The sequence below is a fragment of the Anopheles aquasalis genome, chromosome Y (genome assembly GCF_943734665.1).
Source record: "Anopheles aquasalis chromosome Y, idAnoAquaMG_Q_19, whole genome shotgun sequence".
NCBI classification, from domain to species: Eukaryota; Metazoa; Arthropoda; class Insecta; order Diptera; family Culicidae; genus Anopheles; species Anopheles aquasalis.
The window spans coordinates 2,403,330-2,430,829 of NC_064879.1; the positions used below are offsets into that span (position 1 = coordinate 2,403,330).

Genomic DNA, 27,500 nt, shown 5'->3' on the forward strand with positions numbered 1-27,500 from the left:
TTTGATTTGTCGCGTTAGATCGATTCCCGAAGGGATAACCTGCGGGACCATCAGGAGATCCTGGCGGTGGTGTGGTGGTCCGCGCCACGATCGCGCGATCATAAATCAAACAAATGGCCGAAGGGTAGTTCCAGATCTAAGGGAGTGTGAGAGAGAGAGCGGAGAGAGAGCGGAGAGAGCGGAGAGAGGCAGTTGTCAACCGTCGGCGGTCGGTTTAATCTCTTTTGTTTCTTGATTCCGTCGTTCATGTCTGTTTTCTTATTGGCCTCATTATCGCAACGGTCTTCGCAACGGGCACGCCTCGGGCAGGGTGGGAAGGGGGTGGAACAATTGTGTTCTAATCCTATCAAACCTGTCAAGCTGCGCGCGGGCCAACCATTTAAGCACCCGATGCCCGAGGCACGGCCATCCTAATGACAAACGAGTCGCTCTCGCGACACTCTCCACCATCATCCCCCTCCTCCTTTCAACCCCCTCTGGGCAGCCCATGTGATGACCATGTTTGTTCGTGGTCCCGCGATTTCCACGATTAATCGATTAAACGGCCTCCAGAAGGGGGAACGAGGATGACAATTCATCCCTTTCATCCCTTTCTTCCCCCCCCCCCCCACCCCCAGCGGGCAGTGCGTGGGCGCAGGATCGCCGGCCACGCTCAGGGCAGACTCGTTCCTGAATGGTTCAGAGATTAAGTGATTAGAACCACCACCACCACCACCCCCCGACACACCCCCGTCTGGTCCGGGGTGCTTTCGTGTTTCATCCCCTTCCTCGATCATCGAGCGTTGCGATGGTTTTTTTTTTCTCTGTTTGATTGCTTCGTTGGTTCGGTTCCAAACGGGACGAAAGATTCGATTGCATGTGTGTGTGTATGTGTGTGTGTAGTGTGCTGTAAGCCGCATGGCACGACACACACCAAACCTCGGTGTCTTTTTGTGCCAATCGAAACGTTTTTTTTTTCTTTTTTTTTTTAATTACAGAGGGTAGTGCCTCCCCCCCCCCGCCGGTGGGGGATGGAGGGGTAGTGAAGGTGTGTTTGTGTGTGTTCGCACCCCTCCCCCCCCCCCCAGCTCCACAACACCGAGCTCTCTGAGTGCCGCGTCACCGTTCAAAAGACTTCAACTCCCGGGCAAGCGACGAACCCCACCCGCCCGTGTCTTCCAGTTACGAACCAGCTTCTTCGTGACGCGACGGCGACGATTTTGGTTTCCTCTTTTCACCTCCTCCTCCTCCTCCTCCTCCTCCTCCTCCCACCGTGCCGTGCAAATCGGCGAAAAAGGCGGGAAAAATTAATCTTTTTTTTCTTCTCCCCACCCCCCCCACCCCACCGTGCGCAACTAGCACCCGTTTGGCAGGGGCCTCTCGAGAGGCTAATAATTACCTTTTCTTTTCCCTCCTTCCTTTCTCATCATCCACCCGGGGACAGCATCGATGCGCGCGCAATGCATACCACCACTTCCTCATTCGGTCCGGAAAGTCCGGAATTCCGGGCAGTTTCTTGGAGGAGTGGAAGGGGAAAACGCCACCATCACCGCCAGTGCATCACTAGTACAAGTGTTGGTGTGCCGGTAGTCGGTGGGGGAGCGGTAGTCGGTGGTTGAGTTGGCGTTTTGGCAAATTTGCTGCTAACAAAACGCGCGTTTCGATGCGCTCCGCTGAATGGCTGGGTGTGCGCTCTGATCGCAACCACCCCCGCACCACGACCCTTGCTACCAATTTGTGTGCCAACGGATAAGAGTGGCAAGAGGGAGAGAGAGAGGGAGAGAGAGAGAGATGGTTCAGAAGCTCATTAAGTTCGCATCCCTCTAGCATAAACCTTCTCGGACGTCGTTCGATGGTTCTTACGGTGCCAATTGCTAAACCATTTAACGGTTTGTGAGAGAAAAAAAGGGGGGGGGGAGGCGATAGAGGGTGGCATTTTCTTTAGTGAGGTAGCGAGTCAAAGGGGAGAGAGAGAGGGAGAGAGAGAGAGTTGAGACAGAAGCCTGGCTTGAGAATGAAACGGTTTGATCGTTCGGTTTCTAGTTGTTGCGCTCGTCGTCGCACAATGGCAGCAAAAAAAAAAAAAACAGGGAACACTCGTTCGCAAGTTACCGGACCAGACCGAGCGGAGATCGGAACGGGCACACTGGTCGCTGGTGTTCGCAGCGAGCGAAATAAGTTATCGCATTTAGTTCCGGCTCGGTGCGTGCGCCGGCGCAGAGGGAGTTTAGCGGGGGGGGGGGGGGGGTGGAGAGCGGGGGAAAAAACGGCCAATGAGCCACCGCCACTTCCCTCTCTCCCACGACTAAACCGCGAGACCAGAAGCCAGCAAGGGAAGAAGGAGAAGAAGGTAGCGTTCATTAACCATTAACCGGTTAACGATTGTCACATCAACACATTCTCGGGGCTCCTTCTTGCGCGGGGCAGAGGGAGGGCAACAGACGGACACCCCTCGCTGAACACCCGCGAACGCGCGCCCCCCTCTCTCTATTTCCCGGGGGCGCCGGATCATCGCGCGGTTTGTTCAGCACAGCGCAGCACGTTCGCTCAGCTCGGCCCGGCTCGTTAGTCCATTTGTTTTTGGCGACTTTTGGGGGCACATGGGGAGCATGGGAGCTCCCGGTCGGTCGGTCGGTCGAGAAGGGAATTAGCAGTCGGTCGTAGTTGCGTGCGTGCGTGCGTGCGCGGGACAAAGAGAGAGAATGAGAACGGCTTGAGAGGGTGTCAATTTATGGTCCCGAAAGGCTAAGCGCGCGGGCGCGCGCGCGCGCTCCCGCTCGCTAACGAGCGCAGGCTGGCTCGGTGGCTCGACCCAGGCAACCGCACCCTCGCCACCACCGCCATCATCATCATCATCACCATCACCCCATCATCATCATAATGGTGTAGAGCAGTAATTGTGAAATAATATTCGTTAATGGGGTCGCGCTCAGCCACACTGGCCTCAGTAGCCAAAGGTGGGGAGTAGAGAAGGTGGGGGGGGCATGGGCTATGGATATGTTTTCCGTCCCATTCCACCTTCCGCCGCTCCCACAACAGTTGGAACCGGATACCGGAAACGAAGTGGACTGGACATTCGATGGTTCTCTCGGGCGGGGGGGGCCTCGAGACTGGAGGCTCGAGAACGGACCCAAGGCAGCACTCCAACTCGCGTGAGTCTGCTTAGTGTATGTGCCGGAGTGCTGCGCGCTTTTTGGCGATTTTTGGGGGGCGGGCGAAACCAGCGAAAGCAGAAGCACAGAAGCGGTCGGTCTAAAATTAACAATGTAGCTGGTGGCGTAGTGGCGCACACAGTTTCCTCAGCTCACCACAGGCTCAGCACGGAACCTGGAACACGCAGGGCCCCGCGCAACAGCACGCACACACAGCAGATACACAAATACGCACGCACTAATGATCATAACAACTGATCTGAAATGATCACGCAGTCGATTGGACTGGAAAGAGGACGTAGGGGACGGGGAAGAGAGAAAAGAAGAAGAAGAAGAAGAAGAAGAAGAAGAAGAAGAAGAGGAGGAGGAGAAGGAGGAAATTTGCGGCCAGAATCGGAAGCACCGACACCGGAATTGGAAGAAAAAAAGGCAAACTGATGGCAAATAGCTGGCGGACGGAAGCGCGCGCGAGAGAGAGAGAGAGAGAAAGAGAGAGCGAGACAGTGCCATCTTTCCCCTTGGGCACAAAGGGGCACATGCCCAGGGGCCCCCGCGATGGTTGGGCCCCCAAATCCCTGTGAATTTGGTATTTTGTTTGAAAATCAAACATATAAGAAAAAAAAACATACATTTTCCTCACGCTGGTTGGGGCCCCTAGAGTGAAATAATTACTATCAAAAAGAGAGAGAAAACCTGAACTCATACTTCGCGAAAGATCGCGAGTTTTTTATTTCTAAGGGTCTTGAATACTTTCAAAATAAGGATTCCGATTTATCTGAATCCGCCAATTCTTACAAAGACTGTAATAGAACAGTTGAGAGACATTTCAGTAGATAGCTATTTACTCGAAAATTACAAAACAAAGAGTGCGTAGAAAGAAATTGGTTGCTATATTCTTCTAGTAAAAAATCAGTGTACTGCTTTGTTCAGACGTTGTTCTAGCGATTGGAAACATATTAAACAAATACTAATACCCTCGAAAACAGCCAGATTCACAGAGAATCTACCATGAAATATTGAAACACGTAGTAATGCGGTTGGCACAGTAGATTCCGATTTATTATCGCAGCATCAACAAGAAGTACACTATTATTGGAGAAGTGTTCTTGAAAGAATAGTACATGTTGTAAAATTTTTGGCTTCACGAGGGCTTGCGTTTCGAGGTGATTGTGAAATCCTAGGTTCTCCCAACAATGGGAATTATTTAGGTTGTATGGAGCTTCTGAGCAAGTTTGATTCTTTTGTGGCTGGTCATTTAATAAAATATGGGAATCCGGGAAAACGGAACACATCATATTTGTCCGCCATTATTTGTAATGAATTTATTGATGTTATGGGAAAACATGTTCTTCAAACAATTAGAAAAGAAATTAAATTGTCAAAGTATTTTTCCATCAGTGTTGACAGTACGCCAGATTTATCCCACGTAGATCAATTAACAATTAAAGTCAGATATGTTAAACGTCGTGATCCTGTTGGATTGAAAGATTTTTAAGCATAAATCAGAGTATTTAGCCGAAACAGTTTGTAAATTTTGGCCTAGGTATAATATTCCAATTAAAGATTGTAGAGGGCAAAGTTATGATAATGCCGCCAAAATGGCACTGGCTTGCAAGCACGTAACATTCATCCCGTAAATTGACACCCTGGCAGTTAATCTAAAACAGCGGTTAGATTGATATAAAAACATAAGTCAAATGTTTGGGTTCTTTTGTCATTTAAAAGTATTAAATCCAGATGAGTGAAGTAAAAATTGCAAAGAAGACCTAAATGAGAAAGAATTAGAAGCAGAATGTCTTCATTTGGCAGAATATCTATAACGGTATCAATTAAAAAGTGAAGAACCCAACACTATTTTACAAATTTATCACATTATGAAAGAAAATCGAATCGAAGACACTTCTCAATGTAGAGATAGCTCTACGAGTTTTTCTAAGTATGATGGTAAAAAACTGATAGCGGAGAACGATCTTTTTCAAAATTAAAACCGAATCAAAAATGAATCAAGAAGTGTACTGTATGCAGCAAGAGCGTTTGAATACCTTATCGTTGATGTCAATTGAAAGTGAGTTAATAAATGAATTTCCGCAACTTAAATCTAGGAGGCATTAAAAAAATTGGGGGGTGGGGCTGTTATCATAGTGTGCCCAGGGTCCCCAAGAGGCTACAGATGGCCCTGAGTGTCGGCCAGACGGACCCCACGAGTCGCAAAGAATTGGCTGCTGGCGCGCAAAGACGAAAGCGGGCAAGAAACGAGCAAGAAACGAGAAACCAAAGGAAGTAAGGAAAATATAAAATACATACATACTCGCACACAAACATATAAATGAAATTATGATTATAAAATGTTAATTCCAGGTTCGCCCGGTGGGGCGCCCGGCGTTTCGGTTCTGGCCTGATTGCCCCACCCCCCACCACCGCCGGTGTACCAGGCCACTGCTGGTGGTGGTGGTCGAGGAAAAACAAATGCTTACTGGTACCCCCGACACCGCTTTGGTTCCTTTTCGAATTTCCCGGTCAGCACCCACCAAACCAAAAAAAAAACCATCACGGCACGGCCCCCCCGACACCTCACGGCTCTTTAGCGTGGCCAAGGGGGGTGGTTGCGGGGGTAGCCGAAGTGATTACGAGCACCCCTTTTAATGTTTATGAGTTTATGCATAAGATTTCCAGCGCGCGGAGGGCATTGCGTGCGTGCGTGCGTGCGTGGGTGCGTGCCGCTGTGCTGAGGGCGTCTGTGTCGAGCGGACCTGGCTGGTTGACCATGGCGCTGGCGCCCGGCACCGTTCAGCAAGCGGTCAAGGGTTGGTTTTACTTGTCGGTTTCGGGTTTGCGGTAGCTCATCGTTCGGGCCCAGGAGGCCGGCGCGCAGGCCTGCGATCGCTAGCGGCTAACGAACCGTGAAAAAAAAAGGTATTTTAATATGCTTGTAGCCCCCGGGGCGGAACGCGGAACAACACCGAACAGCGCGTGGTAGCGGGAGCGCGCGTTGAGGAAACAGTAACAATCGCACAATCGCGTTCGCACCCGGCACATTCCGCGACATGTTTCTCGATTAAAACCAGGCAGGTGAGTAACATGGCGCAGGAATTGCCCCCCACCCCAGCGGTGTCCAGCTCCGAAACGGGGAGCAATGGAAAAAAAAGGAAAAACGGATCCTGGCGGGGGGGTGCAAATCCTTCCTGCTGTGACCTTCGCCATTCGCGCCGGTTCATGCTCAATCGAAGCTCAAGCTCGGGGTCGCTTCGGCCAACAAATTCTAGTTAAAGCGGAACAACCCCCCGAATGGCAGGGGATGTAAGTGAACGCAATGCAACCCCTTTTTACGGAATCCTGGCACCTCATTTCCAGAAGTCCAGACCCCCGCCCCGAGTGGGACGAGGTTTGGTGTGATTACAAGCGCATAAAATTAAATGCTACCCCCAACCCCGGCCCCATTGAAAGGGATGTGCGGATGGGGATGATGATGGGGGTTGGGTTTCATTTGGTGGCGGTGGCGCCGGGGCTTGGCGGTGCAAAGGAAATGGAAGGAATCGCTCACCGGACACCGGACACCATCAATTCACACACATATACACGCGAGCACGCGACGACGTCACGGCGGTGGGGGGGTGCTAAATATTACACCCTCTTTAACATACACCCCGAATGGCACTAAGAACACGCAGTAGCACGGCCACGGCCGGTTTGTTGATCCTGTTGGCGGTGAGCAGTCTAATCGCAAGGAATTTCTGGTAGTTGTGTTGGTCAGCAGTAGTCAGCAGTAGCACCTCTTGCCTACCTCTTCCATGCACTTAAATGGAGCGCAGAAGATTGATGTCGCAGCAGCACGAGCAGCGTGAGCATCGCAAAAAGGGGAGAGGGGGTGGCGGGGGGTGCACTCGACTTCCGAGCTCGGCCTCCCGGTCACACAGGATTGCCCGGTCAGCAACTACCTCCCGGACACTTGGACTTGGGCCGGGAAAAACAGGGCACTCGAAAAAGTAATGCCTTCTGCGCTCGGACTGCGACTCCTGAGTTTCCGGTTTTTTTTCGGCTCCCCGCCCCCCCCACCCCGCAAAAATCAACCCTTTCGCAGGCACCCGGGGTGGGGGTGCTAGACCATTGGGGGAGGGGTGCCAGGCGCAGTGTGGAAGTGTGGAGATTGGGACGGAAAGGAAAGGAAAAGGACCGCAGAATAGGGGAAGCAGTGAAAGGGGGTGGCTCACACTCACCTGGCCTCGGCTCGCAGCTTAATCCACCAATTCAATCAATCGAGCCCATCAATCGGTACCATCGGGCATCTCGGGCTGGCTCAGGTAGCGACGACGGGACGCGGTTGATTGAAGAGCTGGGTGCGATTGATTGCGAATCGCGCATCGAGCAGTGTGTGTGTGTGTATGTGTGTGTGTGTGTGTGGGTGTGTGTGTGCCTAGGTGTCCCTAAAAAACCCCTCCCCCACCCTGCACCCCCTTTAACTCTGCAGTTACAGTCGCTATCGTCGCGGTCTGTTCTGTTTCAATTGCGGAATCCGCTCCTTATCCTCACAGGGGATGGGGATGGGGGTAGGTGAGGATGAGTGGGTGGATAATGTTGTGAGAGGAGCAGAAAAAGAACAGACAAAAGAGAGAGAGAGAGAGAGAGAAAGGGGTGTCGGGAATAAGGGGTTTTTAGAGGAATAGATTTGAACCAACCCACCCCCACCATACTAGGGATCCAGCACCCCATTTTCCCTCCCCTTCCATTCTTGCTCACATGCTCCCTCGCTTAACGCCTCGACGACACTCTTCCTGGCGCCGAGCGCTAGTAATTAAAGGTCCCCAACCTGCCCCCCCCCCCCGGTGTATGTGTGCTGGGAGTAATGGAGCTTAATTGTGGGCTTCCGTCTCGCGTGTGAAGTGGACCGCTGTACCGGGCGGAACGGGTGGGGGGGGGGCAAAGTAGTAGCACCAACAACAACAACATCCTCAGTTCCCAGTTATCGAATTATGAGAGTCTGTGGCTACGGCACATCCCCCTCCCCCCCCCCGCCACTTCCCGCCCCCTCAGCTCAGGGAACCCATCGGACCGGAACAACCCCAGCCACCCCCGAGGGGTGGGGGGGGGAGGTCTTATGATCGGAGTCGGAAGAAGAAGCGCCTCGAACCCAGATTTCACCAAACACAACACAACACACGCGCACGCACGCACGTAAAGAGGAAGCTGTACTTTTAACATTTGGCAGCCATTTTCTCGGTCAACTGGGCCCTCGGTTTCGGGGTGAGCTCCGCTAACCAACTAACTAACTAACTAACTGTTGTACCCCGCATGTTCCGTCATCGGCCACCACCAAGAGCCACACGACCGGTACCCCCCCCCCCCCCCCCCCCTTCACGGTGGTACATGAAAAATGCATGTTTTTCCGGTGCATTTTCCGGCAACGCACACAACTACCCTTCCGCGGCTAGTGACCTAGAAAGGCGCGCTGGCGCCGCATTAATTCCTCCTGCCAGCCAGCCAGCCAGCCGGCCATTAACCGCCCACATGGTGTGGCAGGCGTATGTTTTGACACCAGTTTACACATACACACACACACACACACACATAAGGACGCACAAACACAATTTTCACCTTTGTACAGCACACGTTATCAGCGCGCTCGCTCGCTGGATGTTGATCGCGGGACGCGCTGTTGATGAAGGACGCGCCAGTGTTGTGTGCAGTAGGGTAAGAAAAAAGGGAAACAGAGAGAGAGAGAGAGAGAGAGAGAGAGAGAGAGAGAGAGAGAGAGAGCGTGGACGATTAATCGTCGCAAAAACGTAAGCGATCGCTTAGCAGGCGCCACGAAAGCGGAGCGGAGCGGAGAAGGGAAACGACAGTAAACGGCACGACTCTATTCTCGAGCGCAAGGAGTAGTTTGCGCAGAAGATGGAAGGGTGGGAGGGAGGGGGGGGGGGGTGGGGGGTTGTATTAACACCCTCCAAATTAATGAGCGTATCATTGCCCGGCCGACATAAAGAGTTCAAATAAAAATGATAAATAATGCTCCTGCGCTCCTTCGCCGATGGTGGTGCTGGTGTTAGTGGTGGTTGCTTTGTGTGGAAAGTGAGGTTAAATTGCTGTGCGCCTCAAAAAAAAAAAAAAAAAAAAAACAGGCCCCACATCAAAAAACCAGTCGCCTCGAGCGCATCATCTCCAAACCGCTCCAAAAATAACCTAGACAAATTAAAATGATTAAACAGAGAGTGAGAAACAGAGAAAGAGACACAGAAAGAAAGAGAGAGAGAGAAGAAGACACATCGAGTGAGTTTCGGGGGTGCGTGGACGCGGATCTCTTAAGCTCCCGAAAGGTGCCGACGATCGCGCACGTCTTATCTCTCGCTGCTGGCTGGCGCTGAGCGCGCGCGCGCGCGCGCGCGCCTCTCGTTTGCTCGCGCCTATGTTTTCGTTAATTGCTCCCGCTTGCAAACTCCACGGGCGGGGGGGGGGGGGGGGGGGGGGTGGCTGAAAACAAAAGAGCTCTCACTCGGGGGCCTCACCATGTGCCTGTGAAACGGTTGCTTCCGGTTTCGGGCCGGTGCTGGTGCGTCCGGATGGCGCCGTACCAGAGGCCGTTGGTCGTTGGCTTCCAAGTGGGTGGGTTCGGTAATGAAGTTCATGAATCTCCGAAACCGATTTTTACGGATCTCTTTGCCGGTGGTTGTCGCAGAAATTCAATTCGATTGCTACAAGAATCGCAGCATTTTCGTTCCATTTGTTTTTTTTGTAATACTGACATGTGTTCCGCAGTTTGGGGGGGGAAGGCGGGTGAGAAGGGAACGGGGGATGTGCCAACACGATTTTCGATCCCATATTTAAAACCACATTTGAAGAAAAACCATCGTGAAAAAATATTTTTTTTTCAGTAAAATAACGCCGCCACGGCGACACTTGCCTACTTAAAGTATACAAACACCAGCGTAATGTCCTGGCCAGCGATTTCTCCGGACTTAAATCCGATGGAGAATGTTTGGCGGATGCTAGTTCGTGATCTTTACGGGAATGGTAGGCAATTTGACACCATAGATCAGGTGGAAGTAGCTAATAAGAGTGCATGGCGATCTCCTTGCGCACTGCAACATTTTTCATGCTCGCTGTAAGCATGCCATCCCGCATTTCCAGGCAATTAATAGTAACGGAAGGGTTGCTGATTGTAAATAAAATATAGTTGATAGCCTAATGAACTGTTTTCCATCTTAATTTAATTTTTTGTTTTGTAGCGTGAGGCTATCATTATAAAACACCTCATTTGTGGGTTCATTTGGCTCCCAAATCCACAATTTTTAAAATTTAAAAAAAATTCAAACGGCATACAGTATTTTCAATTATTTTTGTGGCGCTTTATTCGAGCGCAAGATCGAAAAAAAACACAGGGTGAGGCTATCATTATGAAACATAGTGTATAGCCAATGCCACGCGATGCGGTTAATGATCGCGCGACTGGGCGCTGGCTGGGCCGACCTGCCGGACCGGAAATCGGGCTAGATTGGGCTAGGAATGGGGGAGGGGGGGGCTCTACAGGCGTGCGTATGCGCGAGGGGTGGTAATTGCGGTAATAACGCGGGATCGATCGAAGATTGATCTGCAAAGATCGAAATGAAATCAAATCGCTGGCTGGCCTGGCCTGGCTGGCTGACAGGCGACCGGATAGGAGTGAAGCAGAAGCTGTGCTGCCCAACCAGCCACCCCTCTATCCCCCTCCACACGTTTGAAGGTCACACGCATGAGGCGCTAAATGGTTGCTTCCGCTTCCGGCATCCCATTCCTTCCAATTTTTTTGTTGTTGTTGTTGCCACCACTCGAACAGCTGGATCTCGATCGCGGACTTAGACGATCGATCCCACCAGAGACCACCGGGGGGCTTCTTCTCGGCTGGAGCACCCCTCTATCTTCTAATTCGTTCCCTTGCTCCCGTGTCTGTCGGTCGGAGCAGACGAGCACGGCGGCTTTAATGAGCGAGCGCCCGCGAACAAGTGAACCAGAGCCACCGCCGCTCCACCACCGGGGGGAAGCGTTATGGGATGGGGTTTGGAAGGAAGAAGAACAAAAAAAAAAGGTGGGAAAATGTTCATTAAAGCCGCAAACAATAAATGCTCGAGCAGCTCGAGCAGCTCGCTGCGGTCCCTGTTCGCAGACTCTTCTTCTTCTTCTTCTTCTTCTTCTTCTTCTCCGCTACGCAACGAGACACTTCCTGGCGCACACAACCGGAGGGGGTAGGGGGTGCGTGCGTGCGTGCATGTAAGCACTCCTAAAGAGGGGGTGCTCGAAATGCTGGCCTTTTTTTTTTTCTTGCTATTTTTTCTTTTTTTAGGGAGAGCCCGTGTTCCGTTGGCTTGTTGTTGTTGCCGAGCGTTTTCTTCCCGCCCCTCCGCACGGTCCCTCGTCTGAAGGGGCCACCACCAGCGGCCTCGGTCTCGGCCCAGCGGAACCACTCCTCCGCTCGCTTAATGTCTTATTATTGGCGTCTGATCCGCGGTCGTGTTCCACGCACGCACGCACGTACGCATGGTTTCCTTCCGCATCGTGGCCAAAAATTCCTCTCCGAGTTAATCGCGATAAAGGCAAAAGGCATTTAGGTAAGGCACGCACACATGTCACTCGGGGCCGCACAGCACAACACTACAGAGTGCGCCATCGGGATGTATCCTATTTTAAAGTTGCATAACTCACTGTCATTTTTCAACCGATTTGGACAAATAGGACAGTTTGTGAAACTTTAGTCTAGGCCATTTTAGCAATGCATCACTTCACGTTAAAAGAGGGGACTGAAATTGTCACACTTTATATTGAAAATAATCGCTCAATAGTGATAGCTGCGGAAGTATCATATTTTAAAGTCAGAATGACTCACTGTCATATTTCAGCCGATTTGGACAAATAGGACAGTTTCTGAAACATCAGTCTATGCCATTTTAATAATGGATCACTTCACGTTAAAAGAGCGGACTGAAATTGTCACACTTTACATTGGAAATAAAAAATCGGTCAATAGTGGAAATTGCGATCGTGCAATGGATGGTGAATCCTCGTTCACCGCATATCACAGCGCTGGGCTTTTTTTGCTGTGGATCTGCTTGAAAAATAAGGTTTTTGCAAACAAATTGAAGACTATGAAACAACTTAAAGCAAATATTCGAGGGAAATTTGCCAAATAACTCACTAAATGCTGTCAAAACAATGTAAAATGCCCGAAAGAGAGCCTCTCTTTTGTATGCGCGAATGAAGGCGGTCATTTGATCGAATATCATATTTTGAGTATGGCACAATAAATGGTACAATAATAAACCTAAATAAAATCGGTTTTAATTTTTAAAATCGGCTAAAAAATTACAGTGAGTTATTCAACTTAAAAATAGGATCCATCCCGGATGGCGCACCCTGCGTACAAGTTAAAGGGCGAGCACAGAACGACCGGACGATCGCGGATTGCGAGCGATGCTCGAGCCAAAACCAGACAGACAGACAGGCCAAAACAATGATATCGCCAACAAATTGTGACCTCCACCGACCACCGATCAGAATTGACAGACCGTTCTTCGATTGGGGGGGTGGGGGGGGGGGGGATCCGCCGGCTTCCGTACTACCCCTCCCGTTAATTACCGAAAAAAATCCGTTCGCACTGCGCTACGCCGCGATCTGTGAACCCTAAAACACCAAAAAAAAAAAAAAACTTTGACGACGTTCGCCGGGTTATCCCGGGGGCCCCAGGGGTTCCTAGGCACGTCGACACACACACACACACACACTGGGCACTTTGGCATCCACTCGAACTCGAAAAGGTGTGCGGGGGGGGGGGGGGGGGCGGTATCAGGGATCCGTTTTTGGGGCACCGAGCAGGGCAACTCACCGTTACTGCACACGCTGGAACTATCCATCGGGCAGCTATCGTCACTGTCACTGTCCGGCTCGTGGTCCGGATCGTGGTCCAGCAGGTGGTGACCGGCGGCGGCGTGATGGTGATGGTGGCCACCGAGCGGCGAACCACCGAGATGATGGTGATGATGGAGATGGTGGTGAAGCTGCTGTTGCTGTTGTTGCTGTTGCTGTTGTTGCTGCTGCTGCAGGTGGCCCGGATTGTGATGTTGTTGATTGTGATGCTGCTGCTGCTGCTGCTGCTGGTGATGGTGTTGTTGTTGTTGTTGCTGGTGATGATGATGGAGGTGGTGCGGATGATGATGATGCGGCGATAGGTGGTGCGGTGGTCCCGGCGGTGACGGTTGGCCAGCCAGACCGTGCAGATGCTGCTGATGGTGACCGGCGGCCATGGCTGCTGCTGCTGCGGCAGCAGCGGCCGCACCCGATACTCCTCCTGCTCCTCCTCCTCCTCCTCCTCCTCCAGGCGCTACACCCGGCGCTAGGCTAAGATCGCGTGGTCCCGGGCTGGGCGTGCGGCCCTCGCTCCCATTTGTGCTGCTGCTTCTGCCACCGTTGGCGTTGTGGGCGTTGCTGCCAGTGTTGGCGCTTTGGTTGGCACCACCACCGGCCGCACCGACCGACGGGTTGATGGTGGTGGGTGGGCTCGGCCCGGTCGGGCTGTTGGCAGCGGAGGAAGAGGCCGCGGTCGCGGTCACGGTGAGCGCTGTCGGCGAAGGGCCCCCACTGCTCGGTGGACCGCCGCTGCCACCGCGCACCACCGTACCGCCACCGCCATGATGATGGTGATGGTCCTGGCTGCCGGCCAGGATGTCGGTGATCATGAACCGCGACCGCGGTGGCTGCAGCACGGCCATCGAGTTGCGCTGTACCGGCACCGTCATACCGCCGCCCTGCCCTGGCCCTGCGCCGACGATGTCCGAGAGACCGCTAATCTTGGTGAGCTCGAAGGGGCTTTCGCCCGGGCAGTGCCACTGGAGCACGATCTTGGCGGCCGTTGCGATACTCCTCGGGGTCAAATGGACAGGAGGGATGGGGGGGGGGGGGGGGGGAACAGACAACGGACAACAAACAGGACACCTAGTTGTGTTGGTGGTGATGGTGTGCGTGTGTTTCTGTGTGTGTGTGTGTGGGTGGGATTGATCAGGATATATTCCTTGTTGGTCTTCTTCCGCCGAGCTAGGACTCAGGCACACGCACCCACGGGCACACACGGGCACACATACACCGATTTTGGTTCCTGCTGCTCCTCACTTCCTTTTCGCGTTTGCTTCACGCTCGCTTCTTCTTCTTCTTCAACCTTTTACTTTTTCTCTTCTTTTATCCTTTGTTTTATCTCAGCAATGCACACAGAGACACATGTAACACGCATTCCCACACACACGCGCGCGCGCGCGCACACGCGAGAAACCGCGATTGAACCGGGCAGATCACTTCGTCTTCGCGTCGATCGCGATAAAGCACCTGGCGCACGACCACCGTCTGCCGATCACTCACCAAACCCGGAGGCGCACGGACACACACTGGGAGAAAATACACTCCCGCTCCTTCCCGCTCTCCCTGTGGGGGCACTGGGACGAAACCGTGCCCCGCGTCGTCGCCGTCGTCGCCGTCGCCGTCGCCGTCGTCGCCGTTGAAGGATAATCCGCGTGTGTGCCGGCCGGAAAGGAGGAACCTTTCCTACGGGACACCTCTACTGTTTGGGGACGGCAGCGACTGAACAGTGTCGATTGATTAGTTGATTGGTTGGTTTTTCTTGGTTGTGTGACTGACTCTGACTCTGACTCTGACTCTGACGTGACACGAGATCGCACGCACACACGCATACACTAGTAAACACTGGCGACCGGGGGGGCCGGCTGGGGGGTTAGGGTGAGAAACACGCGAATGGCACGCACGCACGGCGTCGCGTATGAAAAAGGGTGGACTAGGAGGTGGCGGTGGATCGCACGAAACTGACAGCACGCAACAACCGGGCAGTAGCGCACATGCTACGGCGAGCAGCGTTCGACGTACACTGGACTGCTGCTCCCAGCAGCAGCGCCAGCGCGCCGGCAAACGAGCGTGCGAACGAGAGGAACGGCCCGCTCTCTCTCGCTCGCTCCGGGGTGTCCTGGTTGCTCAACGCTGGTTGGTTGGTGCCGGTTTCGGTTGCGCAGCGCTAGCGACGATGACGATGATGATGATGGTAATGATGGGGGGGGGAGGGTGGAAGGCTACGCCCATCGCCTGTGAACCGCCATTAGCAGCACAGTTTTTTTTGGAGGGGCAGGGGCGTGGCCTACCAGGGGAAAACCCACCACCGTGTTTTGTGCCTTTTCTTTCTGGCAAAACCGACCGTGCCGTTTTGGGGATGGAATTTTCCGGATGCTTTTCCCGCGGTGTTGCTGTGTGTTTGTGTGTGTGTGGCTCCCAACCAGCACCGCCCCCTACGTCGTCGTCATCGATGAGGGGGTTCCGTCGAAGTTTAGGCGAAAACGAATCCTTCCAAAGGGGCACGAAGCGAAGAAAGAGTGGTGGCGGGTGGCGGGAAATCAATCCCTTTACTTCCACTCATCCCCGCGGGGGCCCTGAGCAACCACCGTTCATGTCTGGCAGGTCCTTACAGTTACAACGGAGAGTTTCGTGTGGTGTTTTTCCTCCTATTTACGCCATTACATCACCCGTTACACCCGTTACCCCGTGCGGCAACCCGGTTCTACCACTACAAACAACGCAGCGCCAGCAAAACGCCAGCTCGCGCGTTCCACGAATTTGCTACCTACCTCGAGGGGGTGGGGGGGGGGGGGGGGGGGGCGGCAACCAAACTGCCAAATGGTGAATCGCCATCGATCCCGATCCTGGCGAGCGTCACCAGCTTTTAAGCACTGGGTGCTGCGGGGACTGTACATATAACGGCATAAAAGGTTTGATTTAAAATTTAAATTAGAACGCCTAACGACATTTTCGGGCCTAGCGAGCGGGCCAGCCCCCCTGGCTGTGTGCGGCACATCCTTGCATCCAGCATCCAGGACCCGAATGCCCCGAACACCACCAGCTGCCAGCTTACGTGTAGCCCAGGAGAAGAGAGAGAGAGAGAGCGAGAGAGCTTGAAATGAAGGGCGAGCGGATGGCGGGGGGAGGGGGTAGAGAGGGGAAGGATTCGGCACCCTATGTACCGGCGAGCCGGCCGAGAACGCCGAGCGAGCCGGCCGAGAAGGCAAACAAAAAAGCAAAATAAAAAAAAAGAGTTAAAAAGCGATCAATTCTCTCGGCGTTTGGGCGCTCCTCGGTGCGCCGCTTAGCCGCCCTAAATGCTGATGCTCTCTCCAGCACTCTAGCGCCTAAAAGCGCTCCCGGCTGGATGGGAAGTTGGTCCACCACCACCTCCTCCCCGGCGGGGGAAGCATTGCAGAGAAAAACCAAAAATGCGCTCAAAAAGCCACAAAACCGGGCACAAGCGGAAGTGAAAAAGGCGGCACAGGATCAGCACGGTAGTAGTGATGGGATGTTGTGGGGGATGGGGGTAGTAGTAGCAGCAGCAGCAGCAGCTAGAGAACAACAAAAATCGACTGGCAGAAACAACAACAAACAAACAAACAATCAGAAACCGAACAGCCAGGGAGAGAGCGAGAGAGAGAGAGAGAGACAGACAGAGAGAGGGAGAGAGAGAGAGAGAGGGAGAGAGAGGCCACGGAAAACACAGCACCACAAAAGGACCATTGACAGTTTAATCGGTTTTTCCGATCGATTCTAGCTAACTGGCTGGCTGGCTGGCTGGCTGGCCATGGCTTGGCGGCCGTGCAGTGCGCATTTCCATTTGCCAGCGGCTGTCCCGGCGGGGGGTGGGGTTTCCGTCTGTCACGGCACATTGGCTACAAAACAAAACATAAAAAAACAAACAAACAAACAAACCGTGTTTTGCGAAACGTACCGATACACAGGCGACGGGAACAACTATTCTTGGGGTTTGGTGTTGGCCCTGCCAACTGTCCCCGTTCCCGTTCCCGTTAATGAAGAAAGGTGAAAATGTTGTTGTTGCGGTGTGCAAGAAAAACGGAATTGTAAATAGAATGCAGTTCGAACGTACAAATCACGACGCGCCGGCAACCCGCAACGGGTTTTTCCGGCGCTGAGCGGTGCTGAGCGGAGCAACAATTAGGTTTCCTTTCCTCTCCAACTGGTTCTGAACCCGCTGGACCCCCCACCGTGCTGGATCAATGTGTCAAGCTAATGGCTTGAAACAATCGACGCCGCGTCGCTCGACCGGGACTCCACTCCAGGCTCCACAAAATTGGATTTGAGCGCGCGCGCGCGCGCGCGCGCCGTTCAACTGGCTAAACCTCGTGGCGTGACTCATGACGGATGACGGATTTCCCTGAGCTTGCGAGAATGCGAACAGACAGGATGGCAGGATGGCTGGCTGGCTGGCTGTGTCGGTGTGGTACCCCCGCTTTTCCGACGGAAAATGGTCGTCATCGGAAAAAGGGGGGTGCGTGAGTCTGTGAATGGAAATGGCGAATGGAGCCTGACTTGCCGGCACTAACTAACGTTGCCAAACCCCCTTCATTGCAGAGAGAGAGAGAGAGAGAGAGAGATTCTCTCTTCCTTTCGTTCTCTCTCTCTCTCTCTCTTTCTCTCTCTCTATCTAATACACTGATATACATATTTATATTTCTGATAGAGAGATAAAGAGAGAGAGAGAGAGAGAGAGAGAGAGAGAGCCGGTGGCCCTGGAAGTGATTTGTTCGTTAAATGAATCCATCTTATGTGTGTATCTGTGTGTGTGTGTGGCCAAGGGCCAGTGTCACAACCACTCAACAGGATATTCAGCTGCAGCTACCACCAGCAGCATAATTGGCCACCTTTTTGGGGGCCAGACGCGAGCATCACAGCACGCCCCATCGTCAGCCTCGAATGCCCACACCCACTTTCCACTCACTGCGAGGATCACTCGCTTGCGTTGGCTAATTAGAGCCTTTCAACCGGACCCCCCCCCCCCCCTCCGGGGTTTCGTTTCGTTCCGAGCGATCTCCGCTTCCATATCACTCCGAAACACACAGACACACCAACACACCTTAACTATGGGTATCGACATAGCCGTCGTCGACACCATCACCGTCGCCATCGTTCGTAGCCCGTCCCGTTCGGGGTGATGTGATGAATTTAAATATTTACTCGAATAATCATCGGTAATTACGGCATTGGCTGTGGACCAGAACCAGGCTATCACGCGGGGCGGGTTGAAGGGGGGATCGGTGCGAGTGAGAAGCGCAGCGTGAGAGGCTAGGGGAGGAAAAGGAAGACCATGGCACCGTGGGTTTCGTTTGTGCGAGCAAACGACACCACCCCAAAAACCGATACCAACCGGCGGACTGTGGAGTCCGGGGGGGTGCCCACAACCCCTTCTCCTCTCCCTCGGCCCTCGGTCCCCTCTCTGTAAGCGAGCGAGACAGAGGAAAAGCGGGGAAAAACTATCACTCCGGCACCCCCCCCCCCTCACCGGTTTGCACGCTAACAAGGGGCTGATGTACCGGGGGTGGGAGGGGGATGAAGGGTTGAAGAACGGGGGTGCATTAGGCGAACGAAGTAAGCGCAAGTGAGACAGTGTAGGTGCAGTGATGGCAGGAGGAATGGCAATCGGGACTGCAATCGACGCGTCAGCCAGCCAGCAAGGACTCCTCCTGCTGCTGCTGGTGATGGTGTTGGTGTTGCAGGTTGGGAGTGTCCGCCCATTGGGCCCTGGGGAATCAATAATTAGTACCTTAGCCTTTTCGACTCGATTTTATTTGCCATTCTGATTCAGCTTTTTCTCTCTCTCTCTGTTTCTCTCCTTCTCTTGCTCTCTCTCTCTCTCTCTCTCGCTCTCTCTCTCGCTCTCTCTTTCACGCACACACACTCGTCGCTATCAGCATCACCGCAAGGGCTAATGGGCGCCTTTGGGGTAGTAGCGGGCCCTCGGGAGACCTTTCCTCTTCGCCAACCGTTCCGCAAGGAATGGCAGAATAAAGCGCTGAGTCTGAGCTTGCGAACTGCTGGACCGGCCAAACGCCAAATTGAGGTCCAAAATGGTGGCCGTTCGTCGCGTGTGTTCGCATCGCCATTGACACGACACGCTTTGGAGCGAGCGCAGAAATAAAGGAACAAAGGAGCGAAGGAGCGTTTCGTGGAACTAGCCACGTCACCCAACCAGAAAGAGAATTCAAGACAGGACCTCTCTTGAAGAGACTAGCAACATTACGGAACAATCTTTTCATCTCGACCAAAAAGTGCTTTAATTAGCCTGGGGCCACCCAGAAGCACTACACTAAAAAAAACATGGAGAACAAGGACAATCGCGCAAGAAAAAGGAAATAAACGCGACATAACCTGAAATAGGGCAGCTTCTAGGCAGTAGCATTATCGTTCCAGCATCACTCTTGCGTTTGGGCTAGGATTTGGAGTGACTTGGAAGTGACTTTTGTGCTACTGATGATGATTATGGCGATGGTGTTGGTGCTTAGGGCCAATCATTCTATCATTTCAATTGCGGACGCGTTGTCTTTATCACGTTGATACCGACACGCATTATCATTGTTTCTCTCTCTCTCTCTCTTTCTCTCTCTTTCTCTCTCTCTCTCTCTCTCTCTCTTTCTCTCTCTCTCTCAAGCTCGGGTTTTTTTAAGAGGGGACTTCGGTATTTAATTTGTTTGTGACACGTATTTTTATCATTTGTGACACATATTTTTAACATTTTTCCCTCAAAGCTGATCCTTTCAATAGTATTGTGTAAAAGTTTTGGATCAATCAAGGAAAAACTGACAAAGAGACAGCTTTTTAAAAAGGCAGCTCGCTACTTTGAAGAGCGTTTCCCTAAACCAACGTTTTCAAAGTCGGTGCCCATCCAGTACAGTAAAAACTACTGGGCGGATCGATTTGAAATTTTTAACACATAATCTGTACACTCTTTGCGAGGTAGTCCCGTCAAGATTTCATTAAAATTGTTCATACTTTTTTTTAAACAAATCTATAAAGTTCGTCTTTTCTGGCAGAATCGCAAAAAGCATCACTTTTTCAACTTCAAAAATCTGCCAAAAATCGAAAAATTCGAATATCAACATAAACTCTCCAGGGCTACCTAGATAAACTTATCATCTTTCTAACGAGTATCAATTTGTATAGATTTCAGATGACCCGGCATGTCGCTACGATGGGCACGGTAAAAAGTACCTTTTCGACGACATGCCTACCAAAATGTGATGCCATGGATTGATTTTTCAATGAATGTTGCTCAAAACAATACCAAATATTCTTCAAAAGTTGTAGATGAATATGCCATTTACTTGAAAAAATAAAGTGGAATAGTTACGTCACAAAAAATCATCAAAAAAGGGTCTACTGTGGGCCCGAAAACACCGAAGTCCCCCCAGAAATTAGTAAACCGCGCTTCAGTATTCGCTTTCGCGGATTATATTGATACGAGAAATTCCCTCCCCCAGAGTAAAAAAAATCTGGCCTGTGTGCGTGCGTGCGTGCGTGGGTGGAAAATGGTGGTACCGTAAACATTAATTAGCTTTTACGACAACGAGGGCCGCCACGCCATCGGGCACGCCTCGGTTCACACATCCCTCGAACGGCACCGTCGTCATCGTCGTCATCGTCCTCTGGGTCGATGGCTGGGTGGTTGACAGTGAGCCAGATAATGGTCAGTCCTTCTCGCCCGACGCCCGGCCACCTCCGCTACCGACACCGACCGCTTAGCCGCAGCAAAATGGCCCTTTCCCGGCGAAGATAACGAGATTGCGGGCGGGTTTGGCGGTGGAATGCCCCGGGGGAAGGGGTGGGGGGGGGGGGGGCTGATTTCCCGCTCATCATCTGCCCTCCGCCTGACGGGGTGGCGGGGGCCATTCCCATGCGACAAACTGTCACACAGCGATGACGGCCCGATGGGGCCCCCCGGGACAAAGACGAATTGACAAGTTAAAAGTCATCAAACGGCTGACGAGGGGTGGGTGTGGAAAGGGGCGGGGGCGGGAGGGGGGTAGGGGCGTAGGAATCGGATTGCTTGGGATTCTCGCGCGGGGCCGCGTTTCATTTTCTTAATTTTGTACTTTTGCTCCATTATTATTATTACTATTATTATTATTAGCGTTCCCATCACCACCACCACCACTAACAAACGTGAAGGAACAGTCGGAGTTGGAGTAGCGGGTGGACGAGTGTCACCACCCGAGACCGCCATCGCTCGGTGTCCACGCTCGTTCGGCTCGTTAGGAGAGCGATTTTCGGTTTGGTGAACTTTATGTCCCTCCCCTCCGCCTCTATCACCTCCCTCATCAAACCCCCCCCTGGCACATTATTTTGTTTAATTTTCCAGTTTCCTCCCCCCCGGTCGATGCCATCCCCCCGCGCTTCTGTCGCCTTCATCAACCACCAACCAAACGGATACGACTAATTTGCTTCCCCCCCCCCCCCCACCAACCCGGTGGAGGGGTTAGGGGGTTGTGGGTGTCAGGGGGTGATGGTGTGGTTCTGCAGTTCACGTTCTAGCAGTTCTGTCGCAGGCGCACTGGTGCGAAAAATCATGACAACAATTAAAACGGCCACCCACCCCCTTGCACTTGCTAAGGGTTGGTGGCTCTGGTGGCTTGCTTTTGCTTTTGCTTTTTTTTTTCGACAACGACGACGACGCACACACCTTGTGTGATGTGTGTTTCCGGGCACCGGGGACACAAAACCGTCCATTAATTGCGCTTGTGTCCAGTGTCACCCCCGCCATCCCCCACCCCGGTGGCACCCTTCGTGGCGGTGCAAATGATTTTTAATTTGAATTAATTTCCTCCCTTACTCTCCGTTCTCTTTCTCTCTCTCTTTCTCTCTCTCTCTCTCTCTCTTTCTCTCTCTCTCTCTCTCTCTTCTCGCTTTTTCTCTCTGTTAACTCTCTTTTTCCCCGCCATTCGATCGCTATCGTGCGAGGCGGGGATGATAATGATCACCCCCTAGAAGTTGAGACCGCGTTGACACTTGCTGGTGGTAATGGTGGTGGTGACTGGTAGCCCCCTGGTCTGTCCGCTAAATGCCGTAAGCGTTTGCCGTAAACTCTCGCGCCGGTTGCGCCGGACGTGTATACGACAAACAGTGTCCATTGTGTGCCACAATATAAGTGACGCAATAGAGAGTTGGTGCCTAAAGGGATGCTAAAAGATGATCGAAAAAAAAAAACGCTACTTACCGAACCGTCGATGATCCATCCTGGTCCTTCCCTGGTTACTCCTGGATACCGTGCAAGGCTCCAAAGGGGTTGATCGTGGTGGGGATGATCGGAAGCACGAAAGACTTCAATGGTGGTCGCACAGACAGACGGCGGTCTCGGACACTGTATCACGCGCAGCACTCAACCTCACTCAAAAACCACACCGCAACCAAAGGACAACCAAAAACCAGACAGCACAGACCACAACAAACGCACCAAAAGATGGCTACTGGAGAGGATTCGGGATTGGGTTTGTTGTTGTTGCGATTGATCCCGTAACTTCCGCACTGGGCACACAAACACGCACACACATCACACACCAGCTAATGCATACAATCATTCTATCGCACGACTGCGCACCCTCACACACACACGAAAGAGGGGTGCTTCCCGGAGGGGGGTGCTTCCGGTAGTCAACTGTCAACCGGATGGCGCCATTTGCCAAAGATGGTGCGCAATCACGGTCGTTCGCGCACCGTGCACTCCACCACCACCACCACTGCCTCACGGAGGCGTCGAAATGCGTCGAAAAATCGCGCCCCCCGCGGGAACCAGACACCAGAGCCGGGTTTTGGTTTTTTTTGGGGCGCACACGCGATAAGCGCGATCCGTAAGCGCAGAACGGACACTGGCCGCGTTGGCCGCGTTGGCCGTCGCCGTCGGTGGGGGCCCCCGTGGTGGATTCTTGATGCGCGTGTGTGCGAGGCCCGACAGTCTGCCAATCAGCAGCAGCAGCAGCAGCAACAGCGAGGAGCAGCAGCAGCGAGGAACAGGAACAGTAATCGAACAGCAGTGCGCTGTTGTGTTGGGGGGGGGGGGGGGGACGAGCGGGGGAAGAAGGTGGAGGCCGAAACCAAGTGGCCAGTCGATCTGGTGGCCAGCTTACTGGTCCAGCCAACCCGGCATCCAATGGAGGCATTATCATTATTGCTCTGCACCGATCCGCGCTCCGCCGAGCGCAAGCGAGACAGAGCGGTTGGAGTAAGAGGTGGTGGTGGTGGTGGTGGTGGTGGTGGTGGTGAAGAGGAACAGATGGGCGTGTGTGAGCAGTGGTGGTGTTGTTGTTGTTGGTGGTTTCGGTTTCGTGAGGAATAATTATTTAATTGAAAGCATTCAAGTACCTCCCGCTCTCGAGGGAACGATCCTTTCTCCTTGGTGTGGCACGTCACGGCGTATCCCACGAACCGTCCAAGGATACCGTGCACCGTGCATCTGCAGGCCGCAATGCGATTGTAAGATTGCGCTGGAGATGCACGGAGAGAGCGAAGAGATGATTCCGTTAAGGATGGTATTTTCGGGCCCAAAAACAAGGCCCGTTTTTGATGATTTTTTGTGACGTAACCATGCCATTTTATTTTTTCAAGTAAATGGCATATTTATCTACAACTTTTGAAGAATATTTGGAATTGTTTTGAGCAACATTCATTGGAAAATTAATCCATGCCATCAAATTTAGGCAGTCGTGTCTTCGAAAAGATACTTTTTCTGGTGCCCATCGTAGCAACTTGACAGGTCATCTGAAATATACAAATCGATACTCGTTAGAAAGATGATAAGTTTATCTAGGTAACCCTGGAGAGTTTATGTTGATTTTCGAATTTTTCGATTTTTGGCAGATTTTTGAAGTTGAAAAAGTGATGCTTTTAGCGATTCTGCCAGAAAAGACGAACTTTACAGATTTGTTTAAAAAAAGGTATAAACAATTTTGATGATATCTCGACGGGGCTACCTGGCAAAAAGTATACAAATAATGTGTTAAAAACTTCAAATCGATCAGCCCAGTAGTTTTTACGGTGCGATGGGCACCGACTGTGAAAATATTGCTTGTAGGGAAACGCTCTTCAAAGTAGCGAGCTGCATTTTCAAAAATCTGTATCTTTGTCAGTTTTTCCTTGATTGATCCTAAACTTGTACACAATACTCTTAAAAGGATCAGCATTCAGGGAAAAATGTGAAAAACACATGTCAGAAAATAAATTAAATACCGAAACCACCCCCCCCCCCCCCCCCCCCCCCCTTATGCACGCTCTTTACGCACGTACTCTCTCTCTCTCTCTCTCTCTCTCTCTCTCTCTACTTTGCACTCTCTATTCGTCGTGCCAGAGCTGCAGAGCTGCAGAGGTCCTTCCTGCCTTCCTGGAGGCCACCGTTGGTCTTGCTGCAATCCCATTGCGGACCGAGGAGCAAACAAACAAACATCGAGGGTAGTCACTGGTCATCTCCCCTGCCAAAAAAGCTGCAGCGGCCACTAATTGCCCCATACAACAAGTGGTACCGCCTTCACAGCTTGGTAAGCGCGCGCGCGCGCTGGTGCCGAGCAAAAAAAACGCTAACGAAACGGAAGCAACCAGCAACCGGGCACCGACGGGCCGGTCCGTCCGCCAGTCCGTCCGTCCGTCCGGGTACGGCGGCTACCAAATGCTCCAATTTGCCTACCGGTGCGCTGGAGGCTGTGAGAAGTGTAATTTTAATGTTATTTGTAATTAATAGCATACGGATTATCAATTAGGCAACCCTGCAATCAAACTACCCCCGAAACCGCCCCCCCCCCCCCCCCCCCCCCCGGCCGATTTCCAGACGATTCCAATACAAAGCTCACCGGACGGATGGACGGACGCCTGTGGAGTGTGTGGCCGTCGGCGCCACAGAGCCACTTTACGCAGATTCGTTTGGGGCCGCGCCGCCGCCGGCTCTGCTGCATCCCCCCATCTGCCCACCCACCCCCCCGCTCGGTTTTCCATCGCGAAAACCTGATCTAATTCTAGTTTCGCTCCTTCCTTGTTCCGCTTTTCCACCCCGGGTGCACTTCCGACTTCCTTCCGAGGAAGGCGCCGGCCTTCTGCATCCGCCGACCCCCCCCCTTCTCCTTCATCTCACCCCCGTCTGCTTCTCCACAAAACAAGGAAATGGAGAAAAAAAAGAATGAGCGAGGAAAAGTGTGGGAAAAAAGCGATCAATTATCACCGGCTGCGCTTATTGCTCTGCGCTCTGCCGGTTCGCTTCCCAGAATGCCCCAGAATGCCTGCTAGAATGCCACTGATGATGATGATGATGATGGTGATGGTAGCACCCATCGATTGCATGTCTATTTGCGGTTATCAACTGCCCACTCCTCCCGGTCCGCTCTATGCGCAATTATTTCGCATTAATGGCTGCGAGCGCGCGCGCGCGCGCAAGGGTGCTGCACCCCCCAAAGCGGCAATTGGATCGGTTTCTTGCCAAAAACACGGCAAACAGTGTGTCTTTCCGAGTGATATCTTGCCATCTTTCCCTCCTGACATCCTGGGACCCACTATTGGGCCTTCCGGTACCCCTTTGGTTTCCTTGTTTGGGGAAGAGGAGGGTGTTCAACAGTCCGGGTGGTCCTCTAGTATCGTTCCGTTCGTCCACCGACAGCTCGGTTCGGTTTGTGCTGGGCATTCTTCCCGAAACGCCCTTACTACAAACGCCACCACAAACATAACACATACCACAGACACCTTGAGCAGAGAACAACGGCGTGCGTGAATGAAAACCAAATTCACATCCCGGGCCCCCCCTATTGATAGACAGACCAAAAAGAGAGCCGCACCGTGGAGGAGTTGGGGGTGGGGGTAGAAAAGGAACCACGAGAAGCCGCCGGCGGTCGTCGGCGATACATAAAACACACATACCAGCGCTGGAGAAGATGGGAGACCGATCGCCGAAAACCCCAACCCCAACACCAACGCCACACCACGCAAAGCCAATCCGGATCAGCGCATCGGGCACTTATGAATGAAACTTCCACCACCCTTTCCTTCGGGGGGGGGGGGAAGGGTTGAATTCATTCATCAGCATTCATCAGCCCCAGCCTCTCGCCGCAGACGACGATACCAAAAAATAAAAGGGGGTTTTTGGGGGGTAAAGGGGAGGGGGGGGGAGGGCCGAAGTGATGGCGCAAAGGGGAATACGTAAAACATCGCCCGAAAAATCCGGATCAGTGTTCAAACAGATCGAGAGCGAGAGAAAGAGAGAGAGAGAGAGAGAGAGAGAGAGAGAGAGAGAGCGAGTGGTTGGTAGAGAAAAAGAAGGGAAACGGGGGGGGAGGGGGTGCGACGGAACACGATTCAAAAGGAATTAACACCTCACAACAGCCTGGAAGCCTTCTTGGCAGGCTGGCTGGCGAATACAAACGAATGCCAGGTGAAGGCGCACGCAACAGGAGAGAAGTTGAGCAGCAACCCCCCCCCCCCCCCCCTTCCACTGGTTTTTCTAGAAACCCGGAACGAAAGACACCAACGCCAGCGAGACACACGCCGGTACTGCTCCATCGCAAGTCGATTCTTGGTGGTGTCTGGCGTCTACTATGCGCCTCCAACACCAGGGCACACCAGAAAGGGGACTGGGTCTGTTGATACCTCCCCAAAAATCCTACAACATCTCAGCACTGGCTTGGGGGCCAGTCAGTGACGCTCACGCTCACGGAGAAAGAGCATTTCTCGTCAAAACCACACCAGGCACAGTGCGCAGCCACACAGAGAGAGAGAGGAAAAAAAGGGCCGTACGCGCATGTACACTTGTATTGATCATTCGTCAACCCCCCCTCAATATCTGGAGGGAGGGGGGTTGAACAAGTATATTTGAATACTTGTAATCCGGAGCGCGATCGACCCGAGCGCAGCGCTGCTAACTCACCACCACCGTCTCCACCCCCATCCCCAAGGGGGTGAGATGTATTTATTTTCATTTAATATTTCATTCATTCCGGGAGTCTCTCTCTCTCTCTCTCTCTCTCTCTCTCTCTCTCTCGTTCACGGGGCCCCTATCATTAGGCGGCCCATTTAGAGGGCGATCGGATTAAGAAAAGGCGACCGAGCGGGCCCACCGAAAGAGGAAGCACCAGCACCGGGGGGGGATGGGGGATGATAATGATGATCGGCTTTCAATCTGCGCCCGGTCGGCAGGTATGTGTGTGCGTGTGGTTCTGTGTATAATATGAATTTAATCTGCGGTTTGCTCGTTCATAGAACGACGCGATAGACGGCCACGGGCACGGGCAGTCGTCTCCCCCCCGGGGTGGCATCATTAGCGCACCGGTCGCCATATCCGCGTTGTCCGCGATCAAATGCGAGACCGCTGCGCGGCGTTCCAATGGACTGCGTGCTGTCGACAGGCCCCGTCCCGTCCCGTCCCCCGAATTCCCGGGCATCAATCATTTGGAGCAGCTGCAGCCAGCCAGCCAGACAGCCTGCCTGCCCGTACAATACCCCTGCTGGACTGATGGTGCGCTGGTTTTTTTTTTTTGGGGCCGCAGTGCAAGAGGTGCT

At 52.7% G+C, this 27,500-nt stretch overlaps 3 protein-coding genes across 5 annotated transcripts in view; 1 reads left to right on the forward strand and 2 right to left on the reverse strand.

The window, feature by feature from the left end:
* The window catches only part of LOC126579774 (homeobox protein B-H1-like), a 37,200-nt gene extending 23,776 nt beyond the window's left edge, over positions 1-13,424 (reverse strand). Inside the window, exon 1 of the mRNA XM_050243368.1 lies at positions 12,976-13,424. Within this exon, the coding sequence (XP_050099325.1) occupies positions 12,976-13,393 (418 nt within the window). The 5' untranslated portion in view covers positions 13,394-13,424. The remainder of the gene's footprint in view (positions 1-12,975) is intronic.
* The window catches only part of LOC126579771 (cytochrome P450 4d8-like), a 431,039-nt gene that overhangs the window by 216,792 nt on the left and 186,747 nt on the right, over positions 1-27,500 (forward strand). The gene's annotated exons all lie outside the window — the stretch shown is intronic.
* LOC126579718 (homeobox protein B-H1-like) lies at positions 13,445-14,292 on the reverse strand (the record flags this gene model as incomplete). The annotated part of the gene is made up of 1 exon (XM_050243267.1): positions 13,445-14,292. A coding segment is annotated over exon 1 (441 nt), but the record flags the coding sequence as incomplete, so codon positions are not given.